At 40.6% G+C, this 22,453-nt stretch overlaps 2 protein-coding genes and 1 pseudogene across 6 annotated transcripts in view; 1 reads left to right on the forward strand and 2 right to left on the reverse strand.

The window, feature by feature from the left end:
* Positions 1 to 22,453, forward strand: part of LOC140844528 (transmembrane and coiled-coil domain-containing protein 5A-like) — a 120,106-nt gene that overhangs the window by 19,379 nt on the left and 78,274 nt on the right. The window lies entirely within an intron of this gene.
* The window catches only part of LOC140844591 (transmembrane and coiled-coil domain-containing protein 5A-like), a 31,981-nt gene continuing 11,971 nt past the window's right edge, over positions 2,444 to 22,453 (reverse strand). For 3 of the 5 annotated variants that reach the window (XM_073217617.1, XM_073217547.1, XM_073217530.1), the window contains 7 exons: positions 21,774 to 21,830; positions 21,281 to 21,340; positions 20,802 to 20,866; positions 19,636 to 19,693; positions 17,775 to 17,815; positions 14,186 to 14,413; positions 2,444 to 4,438 (listed from right to left, as the gene is read on the reverse strand). In XM_073217617.1, the coding sequence (XP_073073718.1) occupies positions 14,215 to 14,413; positions 17,775 to 17,815; positions 19,636 to 19,693; positions 20,802 to 20,866; positions 21,281 to 21,340; positions 21,774 to 21,830 (480 nt within the window). In that variant the 3' untranslated portion in view covers positions 2,444 to 4,438; positions 14,186 to 14,214. The other 2 variants (XM_073217582.1, XM_073217629.1) reach the window with 2 other exon arrangements.
* Positions 17,306 to 17,401, reverse strand: LOC140844802 (small nucleolar RNA U13; annotated as a pseudogene).

The raw sequence follows: 22,453 nt of genomic DNA on the forward strand, positions 1-22,453 counted from the left end.
AAAAAGAGTCTACTGCATTCTGTGTGGCTCTCTGCTGCCTTCTGTACACGAACCTGAGAATTTGAGCTTGAAGAGACCATACAAATTACCTGGCCTATTCAATTTTGTAGGTGAGGAAATTGTGGCCCTAAGATGTTAACTTTTTCTAAGATTGCACTGTTGTCATCTGGAGGCACTAGGAACATGATGTCATTTCTCCAGCTCTAGTCCCAGGTTTGTCTCTCCAAAAATTCCCAGGCTCCCACTTTTCTTGTTGATGATAATATGCACTGAAAGCTCTATTTGCTTGAGGAGACGGGAGTAAAGTGGGTAGTGGGAGGGGAGCTGGGTGAATATTGCTTGTCCATCTCCAGAACATTGTGAGGATACGTTAATCTTTGAGGTACAAGAGTTATATTTCCTCAAGGGGAAGAAACGTAAAGCATTAATAAAAATCAAATATGGTTTGCCTAACCACAATATGGTTAACATCCATATGTGAAATATGGAATGCAAGAGTTACAAGCATTCAGAAATAACCTCTTTTCTTCCCTTAGCCCTTATTAGATTGGCAAGCTACAGAATTTTAACATATTCTTCAATCTCCCCAAGACTATGACTATGAACATTTCCAGCAGTATTGTAAATATGTAAACAAAATGCTGTGGGGAAATGTTCTCTTTTTCAGAAAGTGCATACAAGATGTCTACCATGGAGCTTACTCCAAATCCAAAACAACAGATAGACACACACAGCTGTCCTTTTTCCTGGCCCATGACGCCATCACAGCTTCCTAGTGTACCAGAACTCAAGGGTAGCGCCTCAACTTCCCCAGGTTTCCTTCTGTGTTCCTCAGTGGCTCCCGGGAGCTCACCACCTCCTAGTGAGAATGCAACATTGCTGGGGAAGGCATCCGGGCAACTGGTGTAAAACTTTGGTACAAAGGCTATTCTGACGTTCGCACAGAACAGCCTCATTCAGACACTCAAACACACCTGCTTAGGCAGCAGCCGCCCTTCAGTCCTCATGCAGTGCCGGGCAGGGCCGCTGCGGCCCACGCTGTGAGCAGGCAGGAGCTGCCTGGAGCTCCTTCTGCACCCTTGGCCTCTGTGGTGACCTGGCGCCCTCCAGTATTCCCACTACTAGAAAGCAGACTTTGAAGAGGTAGGGAAGTTGCTTAGCTTAATGAGATATTACAAGTAAAAATCAGTGGTTCAGCTCAAACCATGCTTATGGAAGAAATTCTGAATAGGAGCTTGGATACAGAAAGAAATTTGAGAATGATCTACATTCAGGCTGAAATATAAAGAAACTCGGGGGCTTATGGATGACCTGAGGTGGAAAAAAAACAAGAACAGTTGTCATGAGAAAGACAGCATTAGCTGTTTCCTAAAAGGCAGTTTGGCTGAGCTGAAAATCCATTAAATCAATCAGCTGTCACGTTCTGAGTTCAAAAGTGAGACTTTTATTTGCTTAATTGTCCTTGAACTCCATGCTTTTAAACTGGGAATCTCACTCATTTATTTAACACTTAAAAAATCGACTTCACTTCCAAAAGACCTAAATCTTTGCCTGTCCTCTTCATCCCATCTGCATGTACTTAAAATTTTCTTTCCTTTCCAGAAGCCTTAGAAAAGTGAAGGATGGGGAAGGTATGAGGAATAAATAAGGAAACACATTGAAAGCACTTAGTAGAGAACCTGGTACATAACAAAGGTCCAGCAAATGTTCACAGATGTTATGTAATGGTCATAGAAATGGAGACAACTGAGGAGAGGCAAGAGATATTTAGAAGAATGAATGAATAGAACTAGTAACAGATTGCTAAAGTGGGACGAGGTAGAACCGGAAGCCAAGGTGAATGCTCTGGTGTCTAAGTGGGCAGTTGACTCAATGGCACTGTAGATTACGGTGGCTCAGAAAGAGAAAAACAGCTAAGGTGTTGGTATGTATGCATAGGAGGGTTAACGGAGGTGCTTGATTCTGTTTTTGATATGTTGAGTTTGAAGGTGATTCTGAGACTCCCAAGTGGAAAGACCCAATAAACATTGGTTGGACATATTTAGAAAGATCTGAGCTGGAGCTCTGGATTTGGGAGTCATTCGTTGAGTCCAAGAGGGTGAATGCAATCACCCAGGAACACACATAAAGTATATAAAGGAAGACCAAGGATAGAAGATATGTATGAAACGGACAGCACTTCCCTTCTCATGCCACTTATCACCCTTTGTTGTAATTGATTGTTTGATGTCTCTGCCACATAACTCCATTAGACTGCAGGCTCCTTCAGGGCCATGATCATGTCTAACTTGCTCACCATTGTATCTCCAAAGAGAATTGTCTATCTGGCACACAACCCCACTCGATAAACATCTTCACTTGAATTATTAAATTACAGGCATTCTTGAAAGCCAAAGAAATGATATTAAGTACAATATATAGCAGGAAGATGCCACCAAAGGCCCTTGAAATTCTGAACATAAAGACGATCAATACTACAGCAATATGCATATTGTATTACGGAGTTTATAATAATGAGGTATATGAGAAGTTGGTAAATTAAAGTTGAATGACCACTCTAAGATGGACTATGAGGGAAGGATGAACAGAATGTGTTTATTGGATGATGATGATGATGACAATGCTATGCAAAAAATGAGACAGAATGACAGTGTCATTAAGAATAGGATAGTCATCTGTATCCTGTGATTCAAGTCCAGTCCCATCTGGTGGCAGATCTCTTTCTGATCCAGTAATTCTGAGGCAGTGCAGACTTACAGTGGACATCCTAGGCCAATACTGAAATTGCTCTTTTTCATGCATTTGCGTGTTCATTCCACATATATTCATTGAGCTCCTTACTCTACGTCAGGACCCAGAGTGAATGAGACATCATGCTTCCTCTGCCTAAGAGGAACTAGTATACCACCTAAGTGCTATATAAAGAAATGTAAACAAACTAACAAGCTATAATACTGATTTTATAATCTGGATATAGGACACGGTCAGAATTCCTTTTCAAGGTCGACAGTGACCCCCATGTTGCCAGACTAGTCAATTCCAATTGACCAATCACTAACGTTTGGAACATTGATCACTCCCTATTTGTAATACTTTATTCCCTTGGCTCCCCAGTTTGATTACTACCTTATTGCCTGCTCCTCTTAATCTCCTTCAGTGCTTCTTCCTCACCTCCATGACCTCCAAACATTGGAGTGCCTCAAGACTTAGTGCTTGGACTTCTTCTCTATCTGTACTCATCTCCTTGGTGATCTCATCTGTCTTGGTTTTAAATACTGTCTGTATACTGAATTCCTTTAAATCTATATCTCAAGCCTGACATTTTCCCCTAATCTCCAGGTCATGTAACCAAATCTTGAATTGATATCTCTTGGCTGTCTGCTAGTCATCTCAAGTTTTACATGTCCAAAATCCAACTCCTGGCTGTCCATCCGAAACCAGCCCTTCTTGCCATCTTCCCATCTTAGTAATAGCACCTTGATCCTCCTAGTTGCTCAGGCGAAAATGCTTGGACTCATCTGTGACTCCTGTCTTTCTCCAACACCACACAGCCAATTCAGAAGATCTTTAGGTCTTAATGTCACATTATGTCCAGGATCTACTTTGTCCATGATACGGGCATCTCTTACTTGGACAACTGCAAGAATTCCTAACTGTTCTCCCTGCTTCTGCGCCTGCCTTTCTGTAGCCTTTTTTTAATACAGAAACCAAACGACATGTTAGGTCACTCTTCCAGCCAACCCTTGTTCTCCATCTCACTCAGAGAAAAAGCCGGAGTCCTTATAAAGCCGTCTTCTCTCTCAGACCTCAGATCCTCCCTTGCTTGCTCTTTTTTAGTCAAACCAGCTTCCCTGATGTTTCTCAAACACGCCATCCACTTGTTTGTTCCTTCAGCTTGGAACAGTTTCTCCCAGATAGCTGACCTTTACCTCCTTCAGATTTTCCTTCAGATGCCAAGTTCAGAGAGGCACAGTTGGTCCTGTGAACCAGTACCAGCAGAGGCCAGCTCCCCTCTTGGAGGCTGAGCAACTTTTCCTGGAGTCATCCGATTTGTTCCCTCTGTGATACTTAAGGACCTATCCTTTCAAATGCCTGAAAGATTATGATAGCAGTAAACAAAATCCATCTTGGGAATACCAGATTATGTCTTCCTCCTCAAATTGATGTCTTCCCAACAAAGCACAGACAGGGTGATGTGACTGGCCACACAGCCTTTTGGTCAGGGATGTGCAGGGTGGACCAGAGGGAAAGCAGGAGGAGGGGTTACCCAGTGAGCTTCACTTGTGTTCAGCTTGTGAAGAAAGAAGATCTGCCCATCCTGGGAATGTGCCTCATTAGTAAGACAATCTTTTACGTCAGAGGCTCATAAACTGTTCCATCAGAAGCCCTGCTGGGCAGCAGGCAGTCCCCAGTGAGAGCAGCAAATAGTCCCACAAATCTGAAGAGGGAAATCAGAACAGGGTTAGGTAGGCAGATTATCTAACCTTGTATTTATAGAATTTACAATTCCAGGCTAACAATTTTCCCTTTGAAAAGGATAGAAAGGGAACATTTGCTTATTGGGGAAGTATCTAAGATGATTTAAGGGCTAAATATATATTCCCAGCCCCAAGTAACCTGCCAGTATGAACCCAGAAATATGAGTAAAGTGTGAAGGCAATAAAAAGCCTTTTTTAAAGTGCTTAAAATGTGCCAGGTACTGTGCAGACTATTCTATATAAATTATTTCATTGTACCTTTACAAAAAGCTCAAATTGGGTATTCTTCCCATGCAAACGGGGGGCTAAAGCTAAGGGAAATTAGGTAAATTGGCTCAGGTTGGTGGTAAATGACAGGGGCAGGTCTGTTCACCCCCAAAGCTTGTGCCTTCCACTATACCTGAAGATAGGTCAAAGGGATGTGGGCAATGTCTCCTACAGAGGAGGACAGTGAGGACAAGGCTGAGTTCCCTGCCGAACCCTTCTTTACCCTCCCAGACAGGCGTGCTCCGTTCTTCTCCAGGCACCCCTCCCTTGAAGCAGCCATGGACCACAGCCGCTAGAGGGCAGACACGCCTGAAAAGTGCCAGGCCAATGACGAACTTCATCCTGCCCATTTCCCCCTTGGTCTTCCTCAGACAGGGGCTCAGAGGCTTTCTGCATATGCAGAATAAATGGTCACACCATTTACATTTCCACAGCTTTTCACAATTTATAAATCCCTTCTAATTTCATCCTTGGTACACCCTCATTGAGTAGTGTGTTTTATTGTCTTCATTTTACATAAACACTTGGAGAGTTATGGGACAAATGTCTGATTTCACCATCAATACTTATCTAGATGGCAGAGACTTGCTAGAGCCCTGGAAGGTACTGATGCCTCAGGGCAGATCGGTGTGATGGGATAAACAGTCCAAAGCACAGAGTGTGGGCACTTACAGGGAGCAGCCCTGTCTTGTTCAGTCCTGAGTCCCTCATAAACAAGTGCTCAAGAAATATTAACGTAACTGATTTAAGAAAAGAGCCTCAAGAACCTATTGTGTCAAGTTCACCACCTTCAAAATTTTACACACCGGGCGACTTGGCATTACTATCCCATTTCAAAAGCAAGCTGGCTGAAGCCAAGAGAGACTCACATTAAGCCGTAAATTTTATCAGTGAACAAAGTGGGACTTGGATGTGTTTACTTTCAGAACCCTTTTCACTGTGCCTCACGATAATCACTAGATCCCGAACCCTCAAAAAGCCAAAGTCGGAAGAGCCACAACCTGACAATCCGATTCTAGGAGATTAAGTCCAGGCTCTGTCACTGACAGGCGGAGGTGTCTGTGGTGTGTCCTGCCCTCTCAGTGTAATCAGGGCTAGACAAGGCCGCTCACCTCACCTGTTTGCAGAGCTGTAGCAGAATTTGGTCACAACAAGGCATTGCAAGAGCACCCTGAAGGCTTACTGTGAAAGGAAGGTTGAGAAGAACGGATTCTGAGTTGTTAGGATGACGCACTGCAGAGTAGCTGGTAGGAACTTCTTCCACGTTATAGTGATGGTATCTGAACTACGATAATGGCAACCACAGGCTGGAAATCTCACTGGATAAAACAATACAGGAGGGAGAGTCTCATAAAGAACTAACTGCACTTAATTCTTCAACCAGATTCCAATCTTTTCACTCCAGTATCTGTGAGAAGATTCTTCAGCCGTACTTCCTAGCCGGTCCTCTGCCCGGCCAGCTTATTTTCTCTTGGGAAACCTGGTTGCTGCTTCTTCAGTTGATGCTCCTTTTGGACTGTTTCATTCTCAACACTGGCCTCCCTGACATGCTGTCTTGTGAATGCCATTAGCGCCATAGTCTTCAGCCCTGGCATCAAATCCTCCTCACCCCCACTTCTATTCCAGCCCCCAGAACCCCATGCTGTATGGAACCTTGGTCCCATTTTTCAGTAAATGAGCTCGCATATATGGGAGCCATTTTCATAGCATCAATTCAGTATCATTCAACAAATGTTGATCCAATTTTCTTTTAACAGGTATGTATTGTACACATTCTGTGTGCAAGAGTTGTGTTGGGTACATGTGAGGACCCAATGAGAATTTAAATAAGTATCATATACTCACAAAGTTTAACAATCTATTGGAAACAGGAAAAGATTAGGGCAAGATAACCCGAATAAATAATGAAAGATTAATTTTCATTGTAAGTAGAGAATGCTATAGGTCCTCCTCTGAAGGAGGATGAGATTATATCCAAATTAGAAGGATCAGGGAAATCTTTGTAAAGGGCTTGGCATTTAATAAGCATTAAAAGGGATCAAAGGGTGTTTCAAGAGAGGAAATGTCATCCTCAAGAACATATGCACAGAAAGTAAGTCTAGATTTGTGTACTGGCCCAGTGTGGCTGAAGAATGGGAAATGGGACTCTGGACAGGACGTAGGGGGCCATCCACGTGGCTTCTGGAAACACAGGCAGGGGATAAATGAAATTGACCCTTCTCAAATCAAGGGTACACTATGTTCTGACACATCAAGTATTGAGTAAGACTTGAACCATAAAATTTCTCCTGGGCGAGCTTGTGCTGGTTGGGGCTCCTTGGTCCTGTGAGAGTCACTTCCTTAACGTGTGCCTGGAACTTCTCTTCACGTTGCCCACCAGTTCATTAACCTCTCCCATGCTCCAACTCACCATAAAACTTCTACCTTTTCTTCTAAATCTTGACTCATTTCCTGGAAGAGGGTTAGTAATTTCACCTTTAATAACAGAATAGAACACCCCAGACTGTCCCTCAGAGATCACCTTCTACTCTCCCAGAGCCTCCAGACCTCCCATCTTCCACCCCGCCAGACATTTTATTCATTCTTTGTATAGAAGTGTGATTGCTAAAAATTGATTTGGTCCATTTCCCTCCACCGTTCTGATGGACAGGTCTGCATACTGTGGTTTTCCAAGTGGCAGGGCTCACTAGCACCATGGGGCTAGAAACAGAGCTCAGGAACAGCTCCAAGGCCCAGCCAGGTACTCTCAGTGCATGAAAGATCCTTTTTATGGTTAAAACCTAACATGCAGGTAGAACTCTAAACCTCAGTTCACAAACACTTTGGAGAAATCACCCAGGAGTGATCTGAACTGTGGTACCTGATGATGGATCCACTCGGTGGTGGTTTGCCATTAATTCCCTTGCTCTTGTCAAATGACAAGACTTTGGGTGATGTGAGAATTGCTACTTGCTTAGGGACTTGTTTTTACAGGGACTGAAGATAAGTTAGTAAGACATTTACAAATGGCTTTCTCAAGGTTGCTGGTGTATCCAGCATTCCTGGAGTAAGGACAGGAATGCTGAACAGATGTGGCCCCTCTGTCTGTACGCCTGTTTCCATAAGGTATTGTGAACTTGTCCATAATAGCCAGGAAACCTTGCTGAGTAAAAGCTCAGCTAATTTGCAAAAAAACTTCCATTGATTTAAAACTCAGAATTCTTTTCAAAGACTCAGAACTAAGATGTACTTTTAGGTCATGTGTAGAGGGAGAAAAAACTTTCCCAGAATAAATAACTTTGACCAGCATATTTTCCCCTTCTTTCCATCTCTGTGAATTATTTTCCCTAATTTTACATTTCTTCCTCCCATGTAATTGATTAGTCTGATGATTAGCTTAGTGTCTCAGAATTAATTAAAATTTGACTTTGGTGCTAAAAGTAATAGAAGAATGAAGAGAGGTAGTAAACATTCTGAAAATATGTAGTGGGGAGGCACTCTTTTGCTCTGGATGCATGTATTTTACCATTTCTGAAAAATCAGAATACTAAAAAGGTATAACCTAAATATGGCCATAGAAGTATGGTGACAACATAGAGACTAGGGGGTTTGAGAAATATGTAGGAAGGCTTATTTACATTCTTTTTCCTGTACTACTTAACCATAAAAATTAAACTGCCTACACATTAAGTGGGCATTTTATTTTATTTTCACCATATATTCCTTTGCTTCTCAGGTGGTTTGCCTTTGTACAGTCTGTGGTCAGGCCAAGCATTAGCCATTGTTGAGTATGGGTTTTCACACACACACATCTTCCAGAGCCATTTCTTATCTCTACAGTTGTGTGTCCATAAATGCCAATTGGATGCGTGAGAAGGAAGGATTTCATCATTCCCAGTTTGGCTTAAGTATGGTCTCATGAAGAGCTTGAAGCCAGACACGTGATGCCTGCCTGTCCTCAAGCCGCCAGGCCTCAGGAAGATCAGATCTGTGAAACATTTCCAGTGCACGATGTTTGTTTAAACTGTCCAGGGATTAGCATATACCTTGCTCAGTTTCTTCTCGAGGATATCTAAACTCTAGTCTTTGCACCCTGTATTTTTCCTAAACAACTCAGTCATCGTGGTAAAGCAAACACACTCGGCTGGGCGTTCCTGTGCTTAGGCTTGTTTTGTCCTTGCACCCCAGCCCACAAGACAGCAGGCCAAGAACTACCAAACTCTGACCTTTAGAAGCCTAGTATTTGGCTCTGAAGCAAAGACTCTTGTGTACTGGATAATTGTGAGCATCCTGCAACTTCCCACACAGCTTCACACCACCACCAAGCGGAGGTCTGTGCCTGTCCCCCCGGTGTCCTCTGCAACACCGCCCCTCGTTCTGTGCTCGGGACTCTCGATATCATGCTGTCCGCCACGTCTAGAACTTACCCCACCAGTCATCATTTCCCTTTCCTTCCTTCTATTTTCAGTCTTTTTAGTTTTTCCTTTCCCCTTCTGATAAATGTTTCCACAATCTTAAAAATCTCCTTGCATCTAGATAATTGTAATAAATGTAAATGGAGTACAGTGCTTTATAAATTGGAAAATTTGGTCAGAGCAGATGGGATTAAAAACCACCAAGAATTCCATTCTGAGTCTAAGAAACATATCTCACATATGAAAATAAAGAGGTTGAAAATAAAAAGATTTAAAAAAGTACTCTTTTCAAACCCCAAGCAGAAGAGAGTGAACATCAGATAAAACTTTAAAACAAGAAATATTACTAGAGATAAAAAGAAGTTTCATAATAATAAAAATTTCAATTTACCAGGAAGATATAAAAAACTCTAAATCTGTATACGCTTCAATATATGATTCTAAGTTTGTATCTTTTTTTTTTTATTTTGGTGACAATTACATGAAGAACATTATGTTTACTAGGCTCCCTCCTTCACCAAGTCCCCCCCACATACCCCTTCACAGTCACTGTCCATCTCTGTAGTGAGATGCTGTAAAATCACTACTTGTCTTCTCTGTGTTGCACATCCCCCCCTGTGCCCCCCACACACTATACATGCTGATCTTAGTGCTCTCTTTCTTTTTCCCCGCCCTTATCCCTCCCTTCCCACCCATCCTCCCCAGTCCCTTTTTTCCCTGTGGTAACTGTTAGTCCATTCTTGGGTTCTGTGATTCTGCTGCTGTATTGTTCCTTCAGTTTTCCTTTGTTGTTCTACTCCACACATGAGTGAAATCATTTGGTACTTGTCTTTCTCTGCCTGGCTTATTTCACTGAGCATAATACCCTGTAGCTCCATCCATGTTGTTGCGAATGATAGGATCTGTTTTTTGCTTATGGCTGAGTAACATTCCATTGTGTATATGTACCACATCTTCTTTATCCATTCATCTGCTGATGGACATTTAGGTTACTTCCATATCTGGCTATTGTAAATAGTGCAACGATAAACAAAGGGGTGCATCTGTCTTTTTCAAACTGGAGTGCTGCATTCTTAGGGTAAATTCCTAGAAGTGGAATTGCTGGGTCAAATGGTATTTCTATTTTGAGCATTCTGAGGAACCTCCATACTGCTTTCCACAATGGTTGAACAAATTTACATTCCCACCAGCAGTGTAGGAGGGTTCCCATTTCTCCACAACCTCGCCAACATTTGTTGTTTGTCTTTTCGATGATGGTGATCCTTACTGGTGTGAGGTGATATCTCATTGTGGTTTTAATTTGCATTTCTCTGATGACTAGCAATGTGGAGCATCTTATCATGTGTCCATTGGCTATCTGAATTTCTTCTTTGGAGAACTGTCTGTTCAGCTCCTCTGCCCATTTTTTAATTGGATTATTTGCTTTTTGTTTGTTGAGATGTGTGAGCTCTTTATATATTTTGGATGTCAATCCTTTGTCAGATCTCACTTATGAATATATTCTCCCATACTGTAGGGTACCTTTTTGCTCTATTGATGGTGTCCTTTGCTGTACAGAAGCTTTTCAGCTTGATTTCGTCCCACTTGTTCATTTTTGCTTTTGTTTCCCTTGCCCAGGGAGGTATGTTCATGAAGAAGTAGCTCATGTTTATGTTGAAGAGATTTATACCTATGTTTTTTTCTAAGAGTTCTCTGGTTTTATGACTTACATTCAGGTCTTTGATCCATTTCAAATTTACTTTTGTCTATGGGGTTAGACAGTGATCCAGTTTCATTCTCTTACATGTAGCTGGCCAGTTTTGCCAGCACCATCTGTTGAAGAGACTGTCCTTTCCCCATTGTATGTCCATGGCTCCTTTATTGTATATTAATTGACCATGTATGTTTGGGTTATTGTCATCTCTATTCTGTTCCACTGGTCTGTGGCTCTGTTGTTGTGCCAGTACCAAATTGTCTTGATTCCTGTGGCTTTGTAGTAGAGCTTGAAGTTGGGGAGCTAGATCCCCCTCCTTGATTCTTCTCAGGATTGCTTTGGCTATTGGGGTCTTTGGTGTTTCCACATGAAATTTTGAACTATTTGTTCCAGTTCGTTGAAGAATGTTGTTTGTAATTTGATAGGGATTGCATTAAATCTGTATATAGCTTTTGGCAGGATGGCCATTTTGATGATATTAATTCTTCCTAACCAAGAGCATGGGATGAGTTTCCATTGGTTAGTGTCCTCTTCAATTTCTCTTAAGAGTGTCTTATAGTTTTCAGGGTATAGGTCTTTCACTTCCTTGGTTAGGTTTATTCCTAGGTATTTTTTTTTTTTTTGATGCTATTGTGAATGGAATTGTTTTCCTGATTCCTCTTTCTATTAGTTTATTGTTAGAGTATAGGAAAGCTACAGATTTCTGTGTGTTAATTTTTTATCTTGCAACTTCGCTGAATTCCGATATTAGTTCTAATAGTTTTGCAGTGGCGTCTTTAGGGTTTTTTGTGTACAATATCATGTCATCTGCAAATAGTGACAGTTTGACTTCTTCTTTACCAATCTGGATTCCTTGCATTTGTTTGTTTTGTCTGATAGCTGTGGCTTAGACCTCCAGTACTATGTTCAATAACAGGGAGGTGAGTGGGCATCCCTGTCTTGTTCCCGATCTCGGAGGAAAAGCTTTCAGCCTCTCGCTGTTCAGTATGATGGTAGGTGTGGGTTTATCATTTATGGCCTTTATTATGTTGACGTACTTGCCCTCTATGCCAATTTTGTTCAGAGTTTTTATCATGACTGGATGTTGAATTTAATCGAATGCTTTTTCAGCATCTATGGAGATGATCATGTGGTTTTGTCTATCTTCTTGTTGAGGTGGTGGATGATGTTGATGGATTTTCGAATGTTGTACCATCCTTGCATCACTGGGGTGAATCCCACTTGGTCACGGTGTATGATCCTCTTGATGTATTTTTTAATTCAGTTTGCTAATATTTTGTTGAGTTTTTTTGCATCTACATTCATCAGGGATATTGGTCTGCAGTTTTCTTTTTTGGTGGGGTCTTTGCCTGCTTTTGCTATTAGGGTGATGCTGGCTTGATGGAATGAGTTTGGGAGTATTCCCTCCACTTCTGTTTTTTGGAAAACTTTAAGGACAATGGGTATTATGTCTTCTGTGTATGTCTGATAAAATTCTGAGGTAAATCCATCTGGCCCGGGGGTTTTGTTCTTGGGTAGTTTTTTGATTACCGATTCAATTTTGTTGCTGGTAATTGGTCTGTTTAGATTTTCTGTTTCTTTCTGGGTCAGTCTTGGGAGGTTGTATTTTTCTAGGAAGTTGTCCATTTCTCCTAGGTTTTCCAGCTTGTTAGCATATAGATTTTCATGGTATTCTCTAATATTTCTTTGTATTTCTGTGGGGTCTGTCGTGATTTTTACTTTCTTGTTTCTGATTCTGTTGATGTGTGTTGTCTCTCTTTTTCTCTTAATAAGTCTGGCTAGAGGCTTATCTATTTTGTTTATTTTCTCGAAAAACCAGCTCTTGGTTTCATTGATTTTCTTCTGAATTTTGTTTATTTCTTCTCTGATCTTTTATTATGTCCCTCCGTCTGGTGACCTTAGGCCTCATTTGTTCTTCTTTTTCCAGTTTCGATAATTGTGACATTAGACTATTCATTTGGGATTGTTCTTCCTTCTTAAGTATGCCTGGATTGCTATATACTTTCCTCTTAAGACTGCTTTCGCTGCATCCCACAGAAGTTGGGGCTTTGTCACTTAGCTACAGCAGAGAAAACATGGTGATGAATAATGAAATATGCATGAAAGGAAAATTTTTTTTAAGTTTTCTTAAGTGACTCTGAAATTACAATGTGTGAAAATACTTTTACTTTCATGATTCTAAGTCTCAAATTCATGAGTGCAGAGGAGTGGATTTCTTGCTCAGCTCTGTCATGTGTCAGGACAATGGTAAATGGGAGCTGGCCATACCTTATCCTCCCCTTGTGCCAAGAACAAAGTCTGGTTTAGGGAAACACCTATTAAGGCTGCACATACTGGGCAGAAAGTGCCAGATGCCACTGCCACTCAGTGTGGGAATAAGCCACGCATGCAATGCTGTTCCTTGAGATGGTGGGGGGTGTTTCCATTTAGGGTGCCAGGTGAAAACTCCATGACTTGTATTGTCAGACGATGCATATTTGCACATTACTCTAGTAATTGCCAGGAGAAGAGGATTTTGTTTTCTCTGAGGCCTGGGGTTAAGAAAGAGTTTACTCATTCTAGGCAATTTACCAGTTTAAGAAAGTTGCTTAATTTTTTTTCCATTTGGTTACTTCTGTTCGTAATATTTATCTGTGGTACTAGATGCCTATAAGCCTTTCATTAAAGGATGACTTTGGTGACACATGATCAGCTGATTATGGGACAGGGATAGGCATTTGACCTCGGCCAATACAGATTCTTTGGTATTTCCTGCTGTAGCTATTGGAAAAGACTGATTGTACTGAAGTTGCTAATCGGGTAGTATAAGATTTAAGTTATTTTCAGAATATTGCCACTTAAAGGAGCAATGCCCATTCAGAGAAATGGAGAGAGATGAAGCCCTGAGGACACTGGTGAAACTTCTGGATTCATCCATGCCTGCAACCTCAGATTTTTAGTTCCATAAGGCAACATATTTTTTTAAATTTTGCTGTAATTTCTAAGTTAGCTTAAGTTAAGGTCACTGGCAGCTATAGAGTTCTAATTATCAGTAAAGAGCCATCTGCATTGCAGAGATCTGGTCTCTTACATTTTTAAGTTTATCTAGGAGTAATGATGGTCTCTAACTTTGCTTAGCATCTATGACATTATTCTGAAAATGGTCTACTTTGTTTACTATTTCATACTATTTAGCTTATCCTATAGCTGCTGAAATCTATTGACAGAGCTGTTTACTGGGCAAGGTCGATCTTGGAAACACAACATGGGGGGAAAGGTAATCAGTAGGCAAACCTCAAGGGAAAAACTGGAGAAAACATCTTCCCTCTACAAGTTCCACCATCTCCTAGTGTACACAGTCAGGTACCACTTGCCTTCTTTTCCCAAGGATGTTTTTTGGAGATTAGTGGGGCAACAAGTCCTCAGTCCGAAGTGTGAGAGATGCAGAGAGGAAGCTTCTTAGCCTCCACAAGGTGCTCCTGTTCAGTATCTTGGGTAGTATGTCGATTAGGAGGTCTGGATTTATAAAGCTTATGTGGAAAAGCAAGTAGCCCAGCAGTGTGATGAAAAATAGGGTGATGAAAAAGAGAACCTGAAAAATCCTGAGAAGAGAAAGCCAAGAAACTTTTAGCCAGATGTTAGAAAACCAGGAACAAAATAGTAAGTCATACCTCAGTGCACACCTGGTTCCTTCTTGATACTCAAATGTCTCCCACTAAATCTTGTCTCCGTTCCCAGCAACCCCTTGTAAATGTGGTCCTTCCCTTGTGCAGGCTTGCTAGTTACTGTCTTCCATCGCTGTGTTTTATTTTCTTTTAGTATTTATCATTATCTGAAATTATCTTGTGACTTAGTCACACCAATTTATACCGCACTAGCAGAGTATGCATTTCTATGGATCTATACCCTCTCCAACACTTACCATCAGATTTTTAAAGTTTCACTAATCAAATGATTGTAAAGTAATATCTCATTATGGTCTTGATCTGTATTTCCCAGATGAACAGTGATGCTGAATATCTGTGCATAGGTTTATTGGTCTGATGTGTTCCTTTTGCCCATTTATCTGCTAGGTTGTTTGATCTTTTCTTAACTAAATGGTAAAAGTTCTTTCTGTGTTCTTGATATGAATCCTTTTCCATGTGTACTTTATTAATAACTTCCCTCTACTTTCTAACTTTCACTTGCTCTAAGTGTTGAAGAGCAAAAGTTAATAATTTTCAATAAAGTCTAGTTTATCAACCTTTCCTTTAATTAGAACTAATCCTTTCATGTCATGCTAGAAATCCATGCCCTATACCAAGGCCTGAAAGATACTTCTATCTTCATTGAGGGTTTGTAGCATTTTAAAAATATGTTCACAAATTCTTTGATAGTCCTCTCATTATGAGATTTCCCTTCATTGGGATGTGGACTGGACTTAATGGCTCATTTCTAAAGAATACAGTATTGTGGAGGTGCCAGTGTATGACTTCCTAGACTAGGTGCTAAAGACACAGCAGCTTCTTCCTTAACTCTCAAGAGAACACCTTCTGTCATATTGGGAGGATACCCAACCAGCCCTGTGGAGATGTGCATGTGCTGAGGAACTGAGACCTCTTGTCAAAATCCAGCAAAAAAGCTAGTGTGAAAATAGATTCTCTAGCCCCAGCCAAGCCTTCTAATGACTGTAACTTTGGCCAACATCTTGTCTGTAGCCTCATACCAGACCTTGAGCTGGAACTACCAGGCTAAATGACTCAAAGATTCCTGACTCATAGAAACTATGGGATGATAAATGTTTATTATTTGAAACTAGGAAGTTTTGGGGTAATTTGTTGAGTGGTAGTAGATAACTCATGCTGCAATCTAAAGATCCCCTTTGTTTCGTTTAGTGGACATTGAAGTCTTTAACACATTGTGCCTGCTTTTTATATATGCTCAATGTTAGTGATCTGATATCATTTTTTGTCTTATTTGGGTAATGTTTTTCCTACCATATTTTTCAACGATTCTTCCTTTCCCCTAAGACATATAATTAGTGTTACAGATCAAAGGTCTAAATGTGCACTGTTTCTAAGCTCTTTTTTTGTTGTGTTTCATTGTTCAGTTTTCCTAGTCTGGTCCCAATAGCACACTATCATAATTATTACAGCTTCATAGTATTCCCCACCTCTTGCTTTTCTTTAAAATTTCGAGGTTATGTCTGACCCTTTACTCCTCCAAATATAGTATATTTTAGAATCATTTCATTCAATTCCATGAAAAATCTTTTGGGGAGTTTGATTGGAATTTAATTGACTATTTATCAACTGGAGACAACTGATGTATTTCTGATATTAAGGCTTCCTATCCATGATCATGGTATTTCTCTTCTTTCATTCATGATACTTTTAATATTTCTTAATACATTTCTCTAAATTTCCCTATAAATGATGAATTTTTTTTCCCTTGCTGTTTTACTATGATTTGTATGGGCAAACCGCCACTGTTTCCTTCCTACATTAACCTTATCCAGCTGTTCTGGGCTGCCTGCAGCTCCAGGACAAATTCATTACCACCTGCCCTCACTAGTCACAGAGAACCCCTTCCCCACCAGTTCTCTGAAGTCTTTCTCTAGTGTTGATCTTAGAGCCAGGATCCAGGATCCATTCTGGTGAAGTATCTTAGAATTAGAATCAGAGGCCCTTTACAAACCTCCTTCCTCCTTCCTGCAAATCTCCTTGAAGCTGGATACAATATTCATAAGGAGGTTCTGGGTGACATTCCCAGGGAAAATCTTAGGAATAACCAACTTTTTAATCTCTTGAGTTAACAACCAGCATACCAGTGCCCCACAGAGTGGTCGAGTAAAACAAGAGGGAAGGTATTTGTAGTTTCCTGAACTAAACCTGTACATTCTCCTCCAGATCACCAACTCTCATTAAGGCAGACAGTCCTTGGGAGTCCATCTGGGCAATTCCATGCTTGGCACGGGTGTTAAAAGTATAGGTGAAGGCAGTCCTAGGAGTTCTAGGAAGAATTCTACTAGGTGTTCCAGGAACACTGTATGTGGGGATATCAAAATATGTAGTACTTCATTTACCTTGTATGAAGGGACATCCCCCTTAAGCCAATATTCTAGACATTTGGAAATTACCTTTAAACACCAATAATTTTATGTTAATCATTTTGATGGAACTCTTTCTAAATCATATTTTATACCACTTTGAATCTGTTTCTGTGTGCCTTCGTAAACAGATTATATTGAACATAATTTGACCTTTACTTGAAAATACAAGGCTACATGAATACAAATTTTTGCAGTCCCAGTGATTCCTTCAGAACTAATATGCACTCAGTTGTTTGAATGTTGAGTTCTTACTCAGGTTAACAAATATTTTTGAGCAATTATGATGTGCTGGATACTGTTAGGTGCTTTATCTCTTTCACAATCATTTCCTCTTTTATCTGTTATTAGGCAGCAGTATACTTGCATTTAGAAGTTCTCTCCCTATGTATGTATATATTTTTCATGTCGGGGGTAAAGAGCTGACATTGTAACAAGGTTTGAGGGAGGCGTGTCTCATACAATAGTGTGAAAACCCAATCACTATGCTTATGAACCCCATTTCTAATCTACTGACTCTACTGGGGATCCAGATACATCAAATTATTTCAGACTGTTAAGGGAAGAGGGAGTAAATATGAGATTTGCCACATCTCTTTTAGGTGATAAGATTCCCGTTTCTGATTACTTACTGGGCTGTTGGGTGCTAATACTGGAAAATGAGATTAGTAATTGCCTTTCGGCAAGAAGTCATAGCATGTAAACTGAGACATGTGGTCACTGATGACACTAGTTTGTTGACTCTGTGTGTGTGTGTGTGTGTGTGTGTGTGTGTGTGTGTGTGTGTGTGTGTGTATAAAAGGTTCTCCTTGTCGTCTGCAGGATGGCTAGTAGATCTCCCAGTTTTCAAGAAGTCCTCAAAGATATTTACTTGCCTTTTACAGAGCCATATTCCCTTCTTTTGGAGAGACTTGTCCTGGGAGAAGAAGAAAGGCAATTGATAAATAAGCAATTTTTTGAAGCTGTCATCTCTGTCAAGTAATATTCAGTGAGCTATTAGTTATATGTTATGTTTAGATACCATACAAATTTTTTTCATAAGCATAAACATGAAAATTTCAAAGCCCATGCATATACATACATATGCATATATGTGTGTGTGCAGTATTTATATATACATATGCATATATATATGTGTGTGTATATATATATACACAGTTACATATTTGTATATGATTTTGTATCACCTTCTTATATACTGATAGGAGTAGAGGAAGGCATAGAAACGTAAAGTATGTTGCCCAAGGTTATACAGCTAGTTAGTGGCAGGGCCAGGCGGGACCTCTGCGAATCCACATTCTGGGCTCTCATAACTCTTCGCTTAACCTTCAGCTCAGCCAGAAACCCTTAGAGGAATGAACAAGCTATGGAAACCACACAAATACATTCTGAGGTAAGTTTTAGAAGTATAAAAATGTAAAGATGAAAATACATCCTGAATTTCTGTGGCATTTCTTTGACAAAATATTTTCTTTGTTATTTCATTTTCCTTTTAACTTCCTTGGGAGATAAAAAGAGGAATTAAGATTTTAAAATTGTGTAAATAAGGCTCATAGAACTGGAATCATGAGAAACTTTGTTTTACAAATTTGGTTGTATAACTTGAGCCAGATGAGGTGAAGTGCCCTCTAATCAGTGCCCAGGGAGCGTCTCTGTAAAGACGGCTCAAACTCAGGGCACGGGACCATCATGGGACTCTCATAATCTTGATGAAGACACTCTGTTTTTCCTCTGATGTGTAGTCAGATGAACACTTTGATGAACCATTGGGGATAGATGACGGGACATGTCAGAAAGTATGCTGAGCCTCATCCTAGAGAGAGGGAGTCCATTTAATTTCAGGGTCCAGTTAATATTTTTTTGCTGAGTGGAATATGCAAGAGAGGGGCCAGAATAACTTGCTCAGGACAATCGGAGTCATGGTCACTGTGGGCATGTCTGACATATACCCAAACATCTGGATGACCCCAGGAACAATGGTGTATTATTGATGTTTGCTTTTTAGGAAAAGAAGACTTTTTTTTTTGGTGAGATTATCAAGATCATATATTTCATGCCAATAAATTTCTGGGGAATGTCAACCTTGCCTCTTAAACCAATATTCATTACAAAAATAAAGTTAAATAAAAGTTTATCTTTTAGCCCTGTGAACTTGCTGCCACAAAATGCCAAACAGGGAAAGAGCCGTGATGCTCTGCACCCAATTCTATGTCCTTCTGACCTTTGCATATGTGCTGGTGACATCACGATGTTAAACATGAATGGATTTGGAGCTGTGTCATAAAGAAGTGATGACTTCTTATGTTAACTCATGGGGCGACTGTGATCAGATAGTGACAGATAACCCTGGTGCTGTGTGTTTTGAAAGATTCGGGAACATGTCGGGATCATATGGAAAGAGTTCTGTGATTGCATTAGGAGGGCGGTGTGGTGTATGTGTCATATATTAGCCTCTTCTCTGTAGAGCATAGCCGCAGTTAATGTTCCATCTTACTTGCATTCTGAACCTTCTTAGGTCTTAGACTAGTTTCTACGAAGACATGCCTCATATTTACTTGGCTGTAAGAGAGGGAAGACAGTTGTCTTCTTTGTTTCAGGTTGGAATGCTTTGAAATTATATCTAGTACTGTTCTTGGAAAATGCACATGGGAAGCTTTGTGTATGTTTCCTGGCTTATAGTGTTTTGGAAACTCTGACAGGCAGTGGCCCTCAGAGGACACAGGGTGGAAGGCTCACCTTATTATTTTGACTGTTATGTTCTTTTCTTGCCGAGTTCATGCTCAAGACTTTTGATCTAGGGGGAAGTGAACCAAGATAGGGATTGAATAAAGTTCACTCAAATATCCATACTACATAATGATTATTTAAAAAGTTTCATATTCTAAAGCTGTGCTGTCCACTATGGAAGCCAGTGGCTGCATGTAGCTATAAACAATAAGTTAATAAAAATAAAAATAAATCATTTCCTCAGTCACACTAACCATGTTTCAGGTACTCAGTAGGTGGCCCTTGGCTCCTTATTGGATGGCACAAAGTTTTATTGGGCAGCTCTGTTGTAGAAACTCATCTTAGCAGTGAAGCCATACTTAATGTTCAAGAAGGCTCTCGGGAAACTTGAAGGTATCCTTCAGAATTCCAAGTCCTGGTACCCTGTGGCCCTCCCAGGCCACAATGCATACCAAGGCTATTTAGAGGCGGTATGAAGTTTGGTTCTGTTTACCTTGATCCCAAGATCCAAAATATTTAATAAATGTAAGTACTTCTTGAGTAAGTTAAGATTTAACTTCTAAAAAGGGGCCAAGAAATGGGAGTGAGATTTTTTACTTTGTTTTCTCACCATGTCAGGTCTAGACAAACTCAGAAAGGAGGGGCAGGGGCTTTTGTCTTACCATGTCTAACCTTTAATGGTCCTAGTTTAGTAGTTAATATAGTGTACAGTTTGGGTTTGGTAATATGATAGCCTTCGTGTGTCTAGAGGTTAGTTTCATGCCTATCTTATATGGCTGAGCCTCTATGTTTTTGGGAAAATGAAGGGTGGTATTAGTTTAAAGGGCTTTTCTGTGAAAGTAAGAATGTACTACTCATCAGAGTGCCTGACTACCAGCCCTTTTAAAATCAGATGTTCCTGCCCTTAATATAAACCTGAATAATTGAAAATGTGATAAAAGCATGAAGGGAGATGTGTTTCTGTGGTTTTTTAAGGAGGATGGAAGGAGGACCTGCATTTTAAAGTTGGTGTGGTTTAGTGGGAGTCAAGCAATCACTAACAGAAGGGAGAGAGATGTGCGGTTCGGGCTCACTCAGTCCCGAGTAGGAACTGGTCAGAGGAATGTTTGCTCTGACCCAGGCTGAGATGGAGTTACCACTAAAACCAAGAAGTTCCTTTTTTTTCCAAAACTCACACTTCTCTCTCAAGGAGCCGCGTCTCTACCTCTTCTTCAATGTTCTTTGAAGTTTCCTGGTACTTCTTCCAAGAGAAATAAAAGAAACCACAGTTACTAATTAGAAGCCTTATACTTTTTCTAATCATAAGAAGCATGTATTATTACGTGGTAACATGAATGCTTGGTCTCCTTTTCCAGCCCCGACACCCACCACCACTCCTGATCTCTCGCTGCACTTCCTACCTTCCCAGGCAGGTCCCTGGGTAATTGGTGTCATGAAAGGAAAAGTGCTCGTTATGAATTTAAGAGCACAGAGGTCAGGAGACCAGGGCTGTAACAGAATGATATTGGTGCCGGGTTGTCAGGGACCCAAAGACCCTTTGTCATGCCACTTTGAAGAGTTAATATTGTTCTAGAGAGTGTTCTTTGAAAAGCCTGGTTTCATATTATCCTGTACCTTACAAACCCTTCTCTGTCCCATTACCAAGAAACTGTACCTTAATGCAGAAGACCTGATCTTTGCAGAGCTGGGCCACCAAAGCATAGTCTTCCATTACCTGGCAAACCAAAATTCAGTCTTAAATTTCTTTCAGGAAATTTCTCTAAGAACCAGAGTATACTTGCTTCCTCCTAAATCCCAGACCCTAAATGTAGTTTTCTAATTGTCCTAAATATGTTTTTGCTGTATGTATGAACTCATTTATTTTCTGATGCTAGATAAGCTTTATTTTGCAGGGAAGTTTATTTTGGGACAGTTGAGAGAATAGATACAGATATGGAACATATCCTATAAAAATTATTGAAGAGAAGGAAACCTTGGAGACTGCATTTACCTTCCTTTCCTTCATCCCCTCCTCAACCCGATAATGGTTCTGCATCTGGAACCTTATTATATGTAAGTCAATCATTTGCAGAATGTATTGTGTCCTCTAACTGAACATCAACTTTTCCTTCCTCTGGGGGAAGAAATACTGAAATTACTACCATCACCTTAGCCAGTTCCTTCTCTCGGTCAGCACAGGAAGCTTCCAGCTCTTGTAACTTAACCTATAGAAAGGGAAGGAGATGGGTAACTCAAGGTGCAAGCAGGCTTCCATTCTGAAATGCTGTCTCAAAGGTCATCTTACAGGTGGCTGAAGAGCACCAGGTATGATATCAGATGTCTTTTTAATGGAGGAGAGTCAAACCATGCAGCATCCTTAAGGTGAACCTACCTTTCTACACTCCCAAGGCCTTAGCATTCATGAGGGCTCCACTCATGCTTAAACTACAATTCTTAGCTTCCTTCCTTGTTAGCCATTCCTCTTAGGAAAAACATCAATCTTGAAAAACCTCAGTCTTCCTTTTCCTTTTATATACTTACCGCTCACTCCTTTTTTGCTCCCCGTAGTCCTTCCTTCTTTTCCTCCCTTGTTTGATGGAAGCCTATTCTATATTGGTCACTGTGTTGGAGTGATGGGCAGAGGGCCATGAGAGCAGAAAGTCTACAGTGGTGAACAGGATTGACAGGCAGAGTCTCTGCCTCACAGAGCTGCATTATAGTTGGGGACGTTAACACATAAGTCAACATGACAATGATAAATGCTATGAAAGAAATACAGAGAAATGTAGTGCTAGCGGTGGCATGAGAGCGATCATGGGTGAAGTCCTGTCTGATGGGATGATGCTGG

This window comes from Manis javanica, chromosome 1, assembly GCF_040802235.1.
Source record: "Manis javanica isolate MJ-LG chromosome 1, MJ_LKY, whole genome shotgun sequence".
NCBI classification, from domain to species: domain Eukaryota; kingdom Metazoa; phylum Chordata; class Mammalia; order Pholidota; family Manidae; genus Manis; species Manis javanica.